Genomic DNA, 13,387 nt, shown 5'->3' with positions numbered 1-13,387 from the left:
TTGAGAAGGAACCTCTCGCTGAGGCCCCAGCAGAGGGCGTTCCGATGGGTACCTTGTTGCTGAGGCTCCAGCAGAGAGGGAGGGGGTGTACGAAGGAGACCCTCTCACTGTGGCCCCAGCAGAGATGGAGGGGTGCTTGGGGGTCCTTCTCGCTTAGGCCCCAGCAGCAGGGAGGGGTCGTCGGGGGACCCTCTCGCTGAAACCCCAGCAGAGGGGGTTTCAAGGGATTCCCTCTCAATGAGGCCCCAGCAGATGGAATCCTGAGGGGACCCTCTCGCTGAGGCCCCATCAGAGAGAGAGAGAGAAAGCGGGGGGGGTTGTGAGTCCCTCTCGCTGAGGCCCCAGCAGAGAGAGAGGTGGGGTACAAGTGGCACCCTCTCACTGAGGTCCCACCAGAGAAGAACAGAGAGAGAGGGGTGTAGAGGGTCCCTCTCGCTGAAGCCGCCGCAGAGGGGGTCCCGAGGGGAACCTCTTGCTGAGGCCCCAGCAGAGAGAGAAAGAGAGAGAGAGAAAGGGGGGCGGAGGGTCCCTCTCACTGAGGCCCCAGCAGAGGGGGTCCCGAGGGGACCGGCTGTTGCGGCTCATTTGGAGTGTGAATCATCAGATGGAAGATCTTCCTCTCTGTCTCTCCTCCTCTCTGTCTATCTGACTTTGGAATAAAATAAATACATCTGTTAAAAAAAAAAAAAAAAGATAGGGCAGCATCGGGCACCCTCTCGTGGCCACCAGGACTCACTGCAGGATGCTCATCCAAGGCTCTCCTGCCAAATCAAGGGAAGCACCCCAGCTCAGAGAGGCATTTGCTCTCAAGGACACTCTTTTTAGAGCTTGCACATGAGTCCCATGACGGAAGCCCTACGCACGCCCTGGGGGTCTGCATTGACAGACAAAAGCAGTCTAGAGTCACAGCACAGCACACAGCATGCTCCCTCGCAGGAGGCTGGCAGCTTTCTGTCTTTTCCTTCCTCCCTCCTGCCTCCCTCTGTCCTCTTTTCTTCCAAGCACAGAGGAACAGAGAGGGAGAGACAGAATCTTTCTTGCATCTGCTGGCTCACATCCCCAAGGACCACCACCAGAGCCAGCTGTGGCTGGGTCAGGACAAGCCCAGGAACCAGGAGCTTCCTCCAGATCTCCCACAGGGGCACAGGGGCACAGGGGCACAGGGGCACAAGCCCCTGCAGCATCCTCCGCTGCTCTCCCAGGAGGATCGGCAGGGAGCTGGACTGCAGGGGAAGCAGCCAGGATTTGAAGCAGCACCCGTACAGGCCATCCACCTGGCAGGCTGAGGCTTGACCCACTGGGACAATACCCCACACCACCACACCCACCACACCACACCAACCCTTGCTGGGCCCTTCAGCAGCTCCTTCACCAGGCTGCTGAAGATGCCTGTCCCCCTGGCTTGCACAACTTATGCCGCTGTGTGCTGTGAGAGCAGCCAGTACAGACGAGGGATCCAGGCATGTTGCTACTCTACCTGTCCTGGAGAGAAGGACCTCTGTGAAAAACAGACGTCAGCTGTTGGGATGTCTTGTGGAAGGTGGCACATCAGCGGCGGCCGACAGTCCACAGCTGACCAGCAGGAGAAAGAGTCTTGAATCCAGAAGGATCCCTGGAGGAGGGTGGAGCGCTCCCTGGTGAACAAGAGGGCAGCAGCATCTGGCTGGAGGCTGTGAGGCCAAATTCCTGCCTCCAAAGCACGTGACAGGGATGGCTGACCCCTCAAGTGCTAGCTAGAGATAGGAAGGGCAGCTTTGTGCACCCAATCGTGTGCAGGCAGCACAGGCCCTGAAAGCCCTCCCTTGTGTGGGCCTTGGTGGCTCCCCGGCCATCATCATATCTGCTGGGCAGCAGGGCTGCATGTTGCAGGGTGCTCTCTGGAGCAGCTAGGGCCTGGGACTTCCTATTGCAGATGGCTGGTGACCTCTGGTGCCTACTTCTCCATCCACCTGCTCCTGGCTTATGAACCCACATGCCCAGACACCACCCAGCTAGGCCGAGGAAGGCCGACTAGTGTATCACCTTAACCGCCACCCCACACATGCAACAGTACATGACGCCGGGGCCCATCAGCATGGCCCAGTGGCTAAAATCCTCACCTTGAACGCGCCAGGATCCCATATGGGCACCAAAGCTTTGGGACCCTGCACCCACATGGAAGACCCGGAAGAGGTTCCAAGTTCCCGGCTTCGGATTGGTGTGCACCGGCCTTTGCGGCTCACTTGGGGAGTGAATCATAGGATGGAAGATCTTCCTCTCAGTCTCTCCTCCTCCCTGTATCTCGGACTTGGTAATAAAAAATAAAGTCCATGAAGCCCTCTTGGCAGCCCATCAGGGAGCTGCTCCACTTGCCAAAGAATGCCCGGAGCCTGGTTCTCAGGGTGCGAGGAATGGGGGTGGCGGTAAGGTTTCCCAGGACCTCATCTGGCAAAGTACAACCCCAGTGGGCTGCTGTCTATCACCGGCTCTCAGAGGGCCTCTGAGGATGCAGGCATTGGACTCCAGCTCCCAGAGGGCCTATGGGCACGCTGATGTGGGACTCCATCTCCCAGGGTTCTTTAAATGCCCCCAGAGCCGCTCTTTCTGAGCGAGGACGATTTGTCTCTGTCAGCCACCATCGGCTCCATCCTCAGGGAGCTAGAGACCTCCATGGATGAGTCAGAGCCTGCGCAGAACGCAGGGGCACCCCCTGGGGGCCTGCAAGGTCCAGTGCTGCCTCCGCCTGACCCAGTCTTCCTGGAAGCACTGAGCTCCAGGTACCTGGGCGACACCACCAACCTGGACGACCCGTTTCTGGACATTGACACGTCAGCAGTGGAGAAGGAGCCCGCGCCCGCCCCTACGGAGCCCACTCACAACCTCTCCTGCACACCAGGCTCCTGGGAGTGGAATGAACTGGACCACATCATGGAGATCATCCTAGGGCCCTAAGATTTGGCCTGGGGCTCCGGCCGCCATCAGTCGGGGTGCTGCTCAGCTCCCATGCTTGTGTGTTCTCACAGGGGCTTCCAGCAGGGACTGGGGGCTCCCTGCCTCCCGTATCAGGGTTCCACAAACAGTTCAGCATGTGTGTGTGTGTCTGATTGCCATGGCCTTCTATGAAGGTGCATCTTCCTGCGTTAATTTATCTCTTCCAAATGCCTTAACTAGACTTTTCTGGGAGTCAGATTTCCCACCAAACATATTCCTTCGGCCTTTCCCTCCCCTCCTGGCTTCCCTTATGACCACTGGGGCCTCGAGGCAGATAAAGCTGGGCCAAGAAGGGAAGGACAGAGGGGACCTGCTGCCAGGTTACCATGGAAACCAAGGCTGTGCCTCTGTCCCCTCCAGAGAGTAGGAGGAGCTGGCCTCCTCCCCAAGCCCAGGCAGAACCCAACATCCCTGGCAGCACCCCAGTCCCAGCAGCTTCTCATCCATTCATAACCAGGCCGGACCACATGCAATAGGGTAGAAGGGAAACTGCTCCATGCCGTGCTATTTAAAAAGAAGCAGGGTTTGTGGTGGGTTGTTTTCATTTTTTGGGGTTTTTTTTTTTTTTTGGATTGTAATTTTTAAAAAAATAAACTAAATGTATTTTGGAAAAAAAAAATGCACCGGGATCCCATATGGGCACAGGTTCTAATCCCGGCTGCTCCACTTCCCATCCAGATCCCTGCTTGTGGCCTGGGAAAGCAGTCGAGGACGGCCCAAAGCTTTGGAAACTTGCACCCACATGGGAGACCCAGAAGAGGCTCCAGGTTCCCGGCTTCAGATTGGCACGCACCGGCCATTGTGGCTCACTTGGGGAGTGAATCATCGGACGGAAGATCTTCCTCTCTGTCTCTCTTCCTCTCTGTATATCTGACTTTAGAATAAAATAAATAAATCTGTAAAAAAAAAAAAAAAAAAAAAAAGAAAAGAAAGAACAGCGGCTTTGGGCGCCCTCTCGTGGCCACCAGCACTCAGTGCAGGAAGCTCATCCAAGGCTCTCCAGCACGGATGAAGGTCCTCTGCTGCCGGACCCCAGCATAGAGGAGGGTCCTCAGATGTCGGACCCCAACAGAAAGGATGGTCTTCTGGTGCTGGATCCTAGCAGAGAAGAAGGTCCTCCGCTTATGGACCCCAGCAGAGAGGAGCTTCCTCTGCTGCTGGACCACAGCAGAAGACGAGGCTCCTCTGGTGCTGCACTACAGCAGAGAGGAGGGTCCTCTGTTGCCGGTCCCAGCAGAGAGGAGAGTCCTCTGCTGCCGGACACCATCAGAAATGAGGGTCCTCTGCTGCAGGACCCTTCAGAGGAGTGTCCTCTGCTGTCAGACCCCAGCAGAGGGGTGTCCTCTTTGCCGGTCACCTGCAGTGCAAGGGCTCCTCTGCTGCCGGACCCCAGCAGCAGCTGAGGGTCCTCTGGTGCCAGACCCCAGCAGAAAGGAGCTTCCTCTGGTGCCGGACCCCAGCAACAGATGAGGGTAATCTGGTGCCGGATGCCAGCAGGGAGGTGGTTCCTGTGGTGCCGGACACCAGCAGAGAGGAGGGTCCTCTGCTGCTGGACCCAAGCAGGGAGGGGCGTCCTCTGGTGCCAGACCCCAGCAGCAGTTGAGGGTCCTGTGCTGCTGGAGCCATGCAGAGAGGGGGGGTCTTCTGGTGCCGGACACAAGCAGCAGAGGAAGGTCCTCTGATGCAGGACAATAGGAGCAGAGGGTGGTCCTCTGGTGCCAGATGACAGCAGGAAGGATGGTCCTGTAGTGCCGGACCCAAGCAGCAGAGGAGGGCCCTCTGCTGCTGGACTCCAGCAGCGAGGAGGGTCCACTGCTGCTTCCTCTCTGATGGGGTCCAACAGAGAGGATTGTCTTATGCTGTCGGACACAAAAAGCAGAGGAGGGGCATCTGCTGCCGGACATCAGCAGCAATGAGGGTCTTCTGCTGCCAGACCCCAGCAGAGAGGAGGGTACTCTATTGTTGTACTCCAGCAGAGAGGAGGGTCCTCTGCGGCTTCCTCTCTGCTGGGGTCCAGCAGAAAGGAGGGTCTCTGATGCTGGACCCCAGCTGAGAGAAGGGTCCTCTGATGCTTTATCTCTGCTGGGGTCCATCAGCAGAGGAGGGTCCTCTGCTGTCCGAATCCTACTGGAAGGAGAGTCCTCTTATGCCGGAACACAGCAGGAATGAGGTTCCTCTGCTGCCGGACCCCAGCAGCAGAGGAGGGTCGTCCACTGCTGAACCCCAGCAGGGAGGTGGGTCCTCTACTGCCGGACCCGAGCAAGGAGGAGAGTCCTCTGCTGCTTAAACCCAGAAGAAGTGATGTGTCATTTGCTGCAGGACCCCAGCAGAGTGGAGGGTCCTGTGCTGCTTCCTATGATGCTGGACCACAGCAGAGTGGAGGGTCCTCTAGTGCTAGACCCAGCAGAGAGGGGGTCCTCTGGTGCCGGACCAGAGCAGCAGATTGGGCTCCTCTGCTGCTGGACCCCAGCAGGGAGGAGGGTTCATTCTTTCGAACCTCAGCAGGGATGATGGTTCTCTGCTGCCGGACCCCAGTACAGAGGAGGGTCCTCTGCTGCCGGTACCCAGCAGAGATGCGGGTCCTTTGCTGCTAACTCTCTGCTGGGGTCCAACAAAGTGGAGGGTCTTCTGCTTCCAGACCCCAGCAGCAGAGGAGGGTCCTCTGGTGCCAGAAACCAACAGGGAGTAGGGTCCTCTGCTTGTCCCAGCAGCAGAGGGGGGCCTTCTGGTGCCGGACACCAGCAGCAGAGGTGGGTCCTCTGCTGCCGGACACAAGCAACAGAGGGGGGAACTCTGCTGCCAGACCCAAGCAGCAGTGGAGGGTCCTCTGGTGCTGTCAGACCCCAGCAAAGAGGAAGCAGCAGAGGACTCGCCTCTCTGCTGGGGTCCTACATAATGCAGCACTGGAGGGTCCTCTGCTACTGGACCCCAGCAGCAGATGAGGGTCCTCTTCCGCCAGAAACCAGCAGGGAGAATGGTTCTCTGCTGCCGTTCCCAGCAGCAGAGGGGGGCCTTCTGGTGACAGGCACCAGCAGCAGAGGGGGGGTTTCTGGTGCGGGGCCCCAGCAGAGAGTAGGGTACTCTGCTGCCGGACCTCAACAGAGAGCAGGGTCCTCTGCTGCCGGACCTCAACAGAGAAGGAGGGTCCTCTGCTGCCAAACCCCAGCAGGAGAGTAAGTTCCTTTGCTTCGTCCTTTTTGGGGTCCAGCATTAGAGGCGGGTCCTCTACAACCAACACTATGCTGTAGTTCAGCAGCAGAGCAGTGTCCTTGGCTGCAAGGATCCAGCAGGAGAGGAGGGTCCTAAGCTGCTGGAACCCAGCAGAAGAGGAAGGTCCTGTGCTGAGAGACTCCAGCAGAGAGGAGGGTCCTCTGCTGCTTTTTCTCTGCTGGACCTCAGCAGAGAGGAGTGTCTTCTCATGCTAGACCCCAGCAGAAAGGATGTCCTCTGCTGGAAACCAGCATCAGAGGGGAAGAGGGTCCTCTGCTGCCGGACCACAGCAGAGAGGAGTATCCTCTGTGCCGGAACCCAGCAGAAGAGGAGGGTCCTCTGCTGCAGGACACCATTTGAAGAGTAGGATCCTCTGCTGTGTCATCTCTTTGGGGTCCAGTAGAGAAGGAGGTTCCTCTGCAACTTCCCCTCTGCTGTGGCCCAGCAGCACTGGAGGGTCCTCTGCTGCAGGGGTCCAGCAGGAGAGGAGGGTCCTTTGCTGCTACCTCTCCGCTCGGGACCACAGCAGAGGCGGGTCCTCTGCTGCCGGACCCCAGAAGCAGAAGGCGGTCCTCTGGTGTTGGACCCCAGCAGAGTGGAGGGTCCTCTGCTGCTGGACCCAGCAGGAGAGGAGAGTCTCAGGTACCAGACCCCAGCAGCACAAGGGGTTCCTCTGGTGCAGGATCCTAGCAGCAGAGGGGGGTTCTCTGGTGCCGGAACCCAGCAGAAGCAGGGTTCTCTACTGCCAGACCCCAGGAGTATAGGGGGGTCCTCTGCTGCCAGAACCCAGCAGCAGAGAGGAGGGTCTTCAGGTACCGAACCACAGCAGCAGAGGAGGGTCCTCTGGTTCTGGACCCCAGCAGGGAGGAGGGTCCTCTGGTGCCAGACCCCAGCAGCATAGGGGGATCCTCTTGTGCCAGAACCCAGGATAAGGAGGGTCATCTGCTGCCAAACCCCAGCAGGACTAGGCGGGTCCTATGGAACTGGACCCCAGCATCAGAGGTACTCTGTTGCCAGAACCCAACAGCATAGGGGGGTCCTCTGCTGCCGGAACCACAGCAGAGAGGGAGTCCTCTGCTGCTGGACATCAGCAGAAAGGAGGGTGCTCTGCTGCAGGGCACCAGTAGAAGAGTAGGATCCTCTGCTGTATCCTCTCTTTGGGGTCCAGTAGGGAACGAGGGACCTCTGCAACTTCCCCTCTGCTGTGGTCCAGCAGCAGAGGGGGATCATCTGCTGCCAAACGCCAGTAGAAGAGGAGGGTCACCTGCTGCGTACTCTTTGGGTTCCATTCGGGGACGAGGGTCCTCTTCAACTTCCTCTCTGCTGTGGTCCAGCAGCAGTGGAGGGTCTTCTGCTGCCAGACACAAGCAGCAGAGGTAGGTCCTCTGCTGTAAGATCCCAGCAGCAGGGCAGCGTCATCTCCTGCCGGACCCAGCAGAGAGGCGGGTCCTCTGCTGCTGAACGCCAGTAGAAGAGGAGGGTCACCTGCTGCATCCTCTCTTTGGGGTACATTCGGGGATTTGGGTCCTCTTCCTCTCTGCTGTGGTCCAGCAGCAGTGGAGGGCCCTCTGCTGTCACATCCCAGCAGCAGAGCAGTGAAATCTCGTACCAGACCGAGCAGAGTTGATGGTCCTCTGCTGCTGAACCTCAGCAGAGAGGAGGTTCCTCTGGTGCTGGACCACAGCAGAGAGGGGTGTCCTGTGGAGCCAGACACGGGTAGCCGAAGGGGGTCTCCTGCTGCCAGTCCCAGCAGCAGAGGTGGGTCTTCTGGTGCCGGACCCCAGCAGCAGAGGGGGGTTCTCTGGTGCAGGACCACAGCAAAGAGTAGGGTATTCTGCTGCCGGACCCCAGCAGAGAGGAGGGTCCTTTGCTGGCGGACCCCAGCAGAAGAGTAGGGTCCTCTGCTTCATCTTCTTTGGGGTCCAGCATTAGAAGAGGGTCCTCTGCAACCTCCTCTATGCAGTAGTCCAGCAGCAGAGGAGGGTTCTTGGCTGCAGGAGTCCAGCAGGAGAGGAGGGTCCTCTGCTGCATGAACCCAGCAAAAGAAGAAGGTCCTGTGCTGAGGGACTCCAGCAGAGAGAAGGGTCCTCTGCTGCTTTTTCTCTGCTGGACCTCAGCAGAGAGGAGGGTCCTCTCGTTCTAGACCCCAGCAGATAGGATTGTCCTCTGCTGACGGACCAGAGCAGAGAGGAGGGTCCTCTGTTGCTGGACCCCAGCAGAGAGGAGGGTACACTGGTGCTGGACCCCACCCACAGAGGAGGGTCCTCTGCTGATGGACCAAAGCAGGGAGGAAGGGTCTCTGCTGTTGGACCCCAGCAGAGAGTAGGGTCCTCTGCTGGCGGACCGTAGCGGAGGAATAGGGTCCTCTGCTGCCGGACCCCACCAGTGAGGCGGGTCCTCTGCAGTTTGACCTGAGCAGAATAGAAGCGTCTTCTGCTGCCGGACCACTGCAGAGTGGAGGGTCCTCTGCTGCTCGACCCAAGCTGAGAGGAGTGTCCTCTGGTTCTGGACACCAGCAGAGAATGGTGTCTTCTGTTGCTGGACCCCAGCAACAGAGGAGGTTTCTCTGTTGCTGGACCTCAGCATAGCGGAGGGTCCTCTTGTGCCGGAGCACAGCAGGGTTAAGGGTCCTCAGCTGCTGGAACCCAGCAGAAGGAGGGTGCTCTGCTGCCAGACCCCAGCAGCAGAGGGGGATGCACTAGTGCTGGACCCCAGCAGCAGAGGGCGGTCCTCCGGTACCGGGCTCCAGCAGCAGAGGAGGGTCCTCTGGTTCTGGACCTAAGAGCACTGGAGTGTCCTCTGCTGCAGGAACTGAGCAGAATTAGGGTCATCTGCTGTCAGACCCCAGCAGCAGATGGGGGTCCTATGGTTCCAGGCCCCAGCAGTAGAGGGGGAACTCTGCTACTGGACCCCAACATCAGAGGGAGGAACTCTTTCGCGTGACACCAGCAGCACAGGGGAGTCCTGTGCTGCTGGAACACAGCAGAAGGAGGGTCATCTGCTGTCAGGCCCCAACAACATAGGGGGATCCTATGCTGCTGGAAGCCTGCATCAGAGGGGGGTTTTCTGCTGCCGGAACAGAGCAGAGAGGACGTCCTCTGCTGCCAGACATCAGAAGAGAGGAGTGTCCTCTGCTGCCAGACCACAGTAGAAGAGGAGGGTCCTCTGCTGCAGGACGCCAATAGAAGAGTACAGTCCTCTGCAGTGTCCTCTCTTTGGGGTCCAGTAGGGAACAAGGGTCCTTTGCAACTTCCCCTCTGCTGTGGCCCAACAGCAGAGGAGGGTCCTCTGCTGCAAAGGACCAGCAGGAGAGGAGGGTCCTTTGCTGCTTCCTATCCGCTTTGGTCCAGCAGCAGAGGCGGGTCTTCTGCTGCCGGACCCCAGCAGCAGAAGGTGGTCCTCTGGTGCTGGATCCCAGCAGAGTGGAGGGTCCTCTGCTGCTGGACTCCAGCAGGAGAGGAGAGTCTCGGGTACCGGACCCCAGCAGCACAATTTGTTCCTATGGTGCCGGACCCCAGAAGAAGATGGGGGTCCTCTGGTGCCAGACCCCAGCTGCAGAGGGGGGGTCCTCTGGTGCCAAAAACAGCGGCAGAGGGGGGGGTCATCTGCTGCCGGACCCCAGCAGCAGAGGGGGTTCCTCTGATGCAGGAACCCAACAGAAAAATGGCTCTTTGCTGCCGGACCCCAGGAGCATAGGGGAGTCCTCTGGTGCCGGAACCCAGCAGCAGAGGGGCATCTTCTGTTGCAGGATGCTAGCAGCAGAGGAGGGTTCTCTGCTGCTGAACGCCAATAGAAGAGGACGGTCATCTGTTGTGTCTTCTCTTTGGGGTCCAGTAGGGGACAAGGGTCCTCTTCAACTTCCTCTCTGCAGTGGTCCAACAGCAGTGGAGGGTCCTCTGCTGCTGGACCCAGCAGCAGAGGTGGGTCCTCGGCAGTCAGATCCCAGCAGCAGAGCAGCGTCATCTCCTGGCAGACCCAGCAGATAGGAGGTTTTTCTGGTGCTAGACCATAGCAGAGAGGGGTGTCCTTGGTGCCGAACCCCAGCAGAGAGGATGGTTCTCTGCTGCTGGACCTCAGCAGAGAAGAGGCTCCTCTGCTGCTGTACCAAAGCAGAGAGTAGTGTCCTCTCATGCCAGACCCCACCAGCACAGGAGGGTCCTCTGGTGCTGGAATGCAGCAGAAAGGGGCGTCTTCAAGGTGCCGGACCACAGCAGCAAAGGATGGTTCTCTGCTGCCGGACCACAGCAGAGAGGAGGGCTCTGCGGTGCTGGACCACCGCAGAGAGGAGGGTCCTCTACTGCTGAAACCCAAAAGAAGAGGAGGGTCCTCTGCTGCGGGACTCCAGCAGAGAGGAGGGTCCTCTGCTGCCAGACCCCTGAAGTTACGAGGGTACTCTAGTTCCGAACCCCAGCAGAAGAGGTGGGTCATCTGCTTCGTCCACTCTGGGGTCCAGAAGGAGACGAGGATCATCTGCAACTTCCTATCTGCCTTGGTCCAGCAGCAGCAGACAAAAGTCCTCTGCTGCAGGGGTCCAGCAGGAGAGGAGGGTCCTCTGCTCCTGGAACCCAGCAGAGGAGGAGGGTCCTCTGCTTCTAAACCCCAGCAGAGAGGAGAGTCCTCTGCTGCTTCCTCTCTGCTGGATACGAGGAGAGAAGTTCTTCTCGTGCTAGACCCAAGCAGAGAGGAGTGTCCTCTGCAACCGGACCCCAGCAGAGAGGACGGTCATTTCGTGCTAGACTACAGCAAAGAGGAGGATCCTATGCTGCTGGACCCACGCAGAGACGAGGGTCATCTGCTGCTGGACCCCAGCAGAGAGGAGGGTCCTCTGCTGCTGGACTCCAGCGGAGAGGAACGTCCTAGGCTACTGGACCCCAGCAGCAGAGGAGGGTCCTCAGGTGCTGACACCAGCATTGGAGGACGGCCCTCTATTGAAATCCAGCAGTCCGGGGGGTCCTCTGGTCTCGGACCACAGCAGCAAAGGAGGGTCCTCTGCTGCCGAACTCCAGCAGTGAGGACGGTCCTCTGCTGCCGGACCCAAGAAGGGAGGAGGGTCTTCTGCTGCTGGACCCAAGCAGCAGAAGAGGGTCCTCTGGTGCCTACCCCAACAGGAAGGAGGGTCCTATGCTGCCAGACCCCAACAGCAGAGGTGGGTCCTCTGCTGCCGAACCCCTGCACATAGGAGGGTCCTCTGCTTCGTCCTCTCTTTGGGTTCCAGCAGGAGACGAGGGTCCTCCGCAACTTCCTCTCTGCCTTGGTCCAGCAGAAAAGGAAAGACCTCTGTTACAGGGGTTGAAAATAGAAGAGGGTCATCTGCTGCTGGAACCCTGCAGAAGAGGAGGGTCCTCTGCTTCAAAACCCCAGCAGAGAGGAGAGTCCTCTGCTGCTTCCTCTCTGCTGGGGTCCAGCAGCAGAGGAGGGTCCTCTGCTGCCAGACGCAGCATCCGTGGAGGGTCCTCTGCTGCCGGACCCCAGCAGAGAGGAGGGTCCTTTGCTGCTTCCTACTTTGGTATCCAGCATTAGAGAAGGGTCCTCTGTAGGTTCTTCTCTGCTGGAGTCCAGCGTCTGAGGAGAGTCCTCTGCTGTTAGGATCCAGCAGGAGACTAGGGACCTCTGCTGCTGGAACCCAGCAGAGAGTAGGGTCCTCGGCTGCTTCCTCGCTGATGGACCCTAGCAAAGACGAGGGTCCTCTCGTGCTAGACCCCTGCAGAGAGGAGGGTCCTGTGCTGCCTGACCCCAGCAGAGATGAGGGTCCTCTGGTACTGGTCTCAGCAGAGGAATGTCTTGTGGTGCTGGACCCCAGCAGAGAGGGTCCACCGCTGGTGCCTCTCTGCTGGGGTAGAGCAGAGAGGAGGGTCCTCTGCTGCTGGACCCCAGCGAAGAGGAGGGTACTCTTGTGCTGCACCCGAGCAGCAGATGAGGGTCCTCTGCTGCCGTACCCTCGCAGGGAGGAGGGTCCATTGCTACTGGAAAACAGGAGAAGGAGGCTACTCTGCTGCCAGACCCCAGCAACAGAGGGGGGTCCTCTGGTGGCAGACCCCAACAGCTGAGGAGGGTCCTCTGGTGCTGGAATGAAGCAGAAGGGCATCTTCAAGGTGCCGGACCACAGCAGCAGAGGATGGTTCTCTGCTGCCGGACCACAGCAGAGAGGAGGGTACTATGGTGCCGGACCACAGCAGAGAGGAGGGTCCTCTACTACTGTACCTCAGCAGTAAGTAGGGTCCTCTACTGCTGGAACCCAAAAGAAGAGGAGGGTCCTCTGCTGCGGGACTCCAGCCGAGAGGAGGGTCCTCTTCTGCTTCCTTTCTGCTGGACCGCAGCAGAGAGAAGGGTCCTCTCATGCTAGAGAGGACCAGTAGAGAGGATGATTCTCTGCTGCTTCCTCTCTGCTGGGGACCAGCAGAAGAGGAGGGTCCTCTGCTGTCGGACGCAGCAGCAGTGGAGGGTACTCTACTGTAGGACCCCAGCAGAGAGGAGGTTCCTCTGGTGCCAGACCCCAGCAGAGAGGGGTGTCCTCTGGTGCCAGACCCAAGCTCAGAGGGGGTTCTCTTTTGCTGGACCCCAGCAGAAACAGGGGGTCCTCTAGTGCCTGATTCCAAGAGCAGAGGAAGGTCCTCTGCTGCCGGACCAGAGCAGCAAGGAGGAGTGTCCTCTGCTGCTGCAACCCAGCAGGGAGGAGAGTTCTCTGGTGCTGGACCCGAACAGCAGAGTAGGTTTCTCAGCTGCCAGACACCAGCAGAAAGCAGTGTCCTCTGCTGCTGGAAACTAGCAGGAAGTAGGGTCCTCTGCTGCCCATCCCCAGCAGAGAGGAGGGTCCTCTGCTGCCCATCCCCAGCAGCAGAAGAGTGTCCTCTGCTGCCGGAAACCAGCAGCAGAGAGGAGGGTCCTCTGCTTCGTCCTCTGTTAGGGTTCCAGCAGGAGACTTTGGTCCTCTGCAACTTCCTCTCTGCTGGGGTCCAGCAGAGATGAGGGTCTCTGGTGCTGGATCCCAGCAGCAGAGGAGGGTTCTCTGTTGCTGGAAACCAGCAGGGATAGGGCCCTCTGCTGCCGGACCCAGCAGCAGAGGGGGGTCTTCTGCTTCCAGACCCCAGCAGCAGAGGGGTGTACTATGCTGCCGGACCCCAGCAGCAGTGGAGGGTCCTCTGGTGCTGTCAGACTCCAGCAGAGAAGCAGCAGCAGAGGACCCGCCTCTCTGCTGGGGTCCTACAGA

General features: G+C 59.1%; 1 protein-coding gene across 1 annotated transcript; it reads left to right on the top strand.

Annotated features, from left to right (window-relative positions):
- The first annotated feature begins 2,562 nt into the window (after positions 1 to 2,562).
- Positions 2,563 to 3,267, top strand: LOC131479637 (SERTA domain-containing protein 3-like). The gene has a single exon (XM_058660986.1). The coding sequence runs from the start codon at positions 2,563 to 2,565 to the stop codon at positions 2,929 to 2,931; it is 369 nt and encodes a 122-aa protein (XP_058516969.1). The 3' UTR covers positions 2,932 to 3,267.
- Positions 3,268 to 13,387: the final 10,120 nt, after the last annotated feature.

The sequence above is a fragment of the Ochotona princeps genome, chromosome 2 (assembly GCF_030435755.1).
Source record: "Ochotona princeps isolate mOchPri1 chromosome 2, mOchPri1.hap1, whole genome shotgun sequence".
Lineage (NCBI taxonomy): Eukaryota > Metazoa > Chordata > Mammalia > Lagomorpha > Ochotonidae > Ochotona > Ochotona princeps.
This window is presented reverse-complemented; position numbering and strand designations above follow the sequence as displayed.

What these genes read in the sequence shown, in the direction of transcription:
- LOC131479637 (XM_058660986.1), top strand. Translation starts at nt 2,563, where the DNA reads ATGCCCCCAGAGCCGCTCTTTCTGAGCGAGGACGATTTGTCTCTGTCA.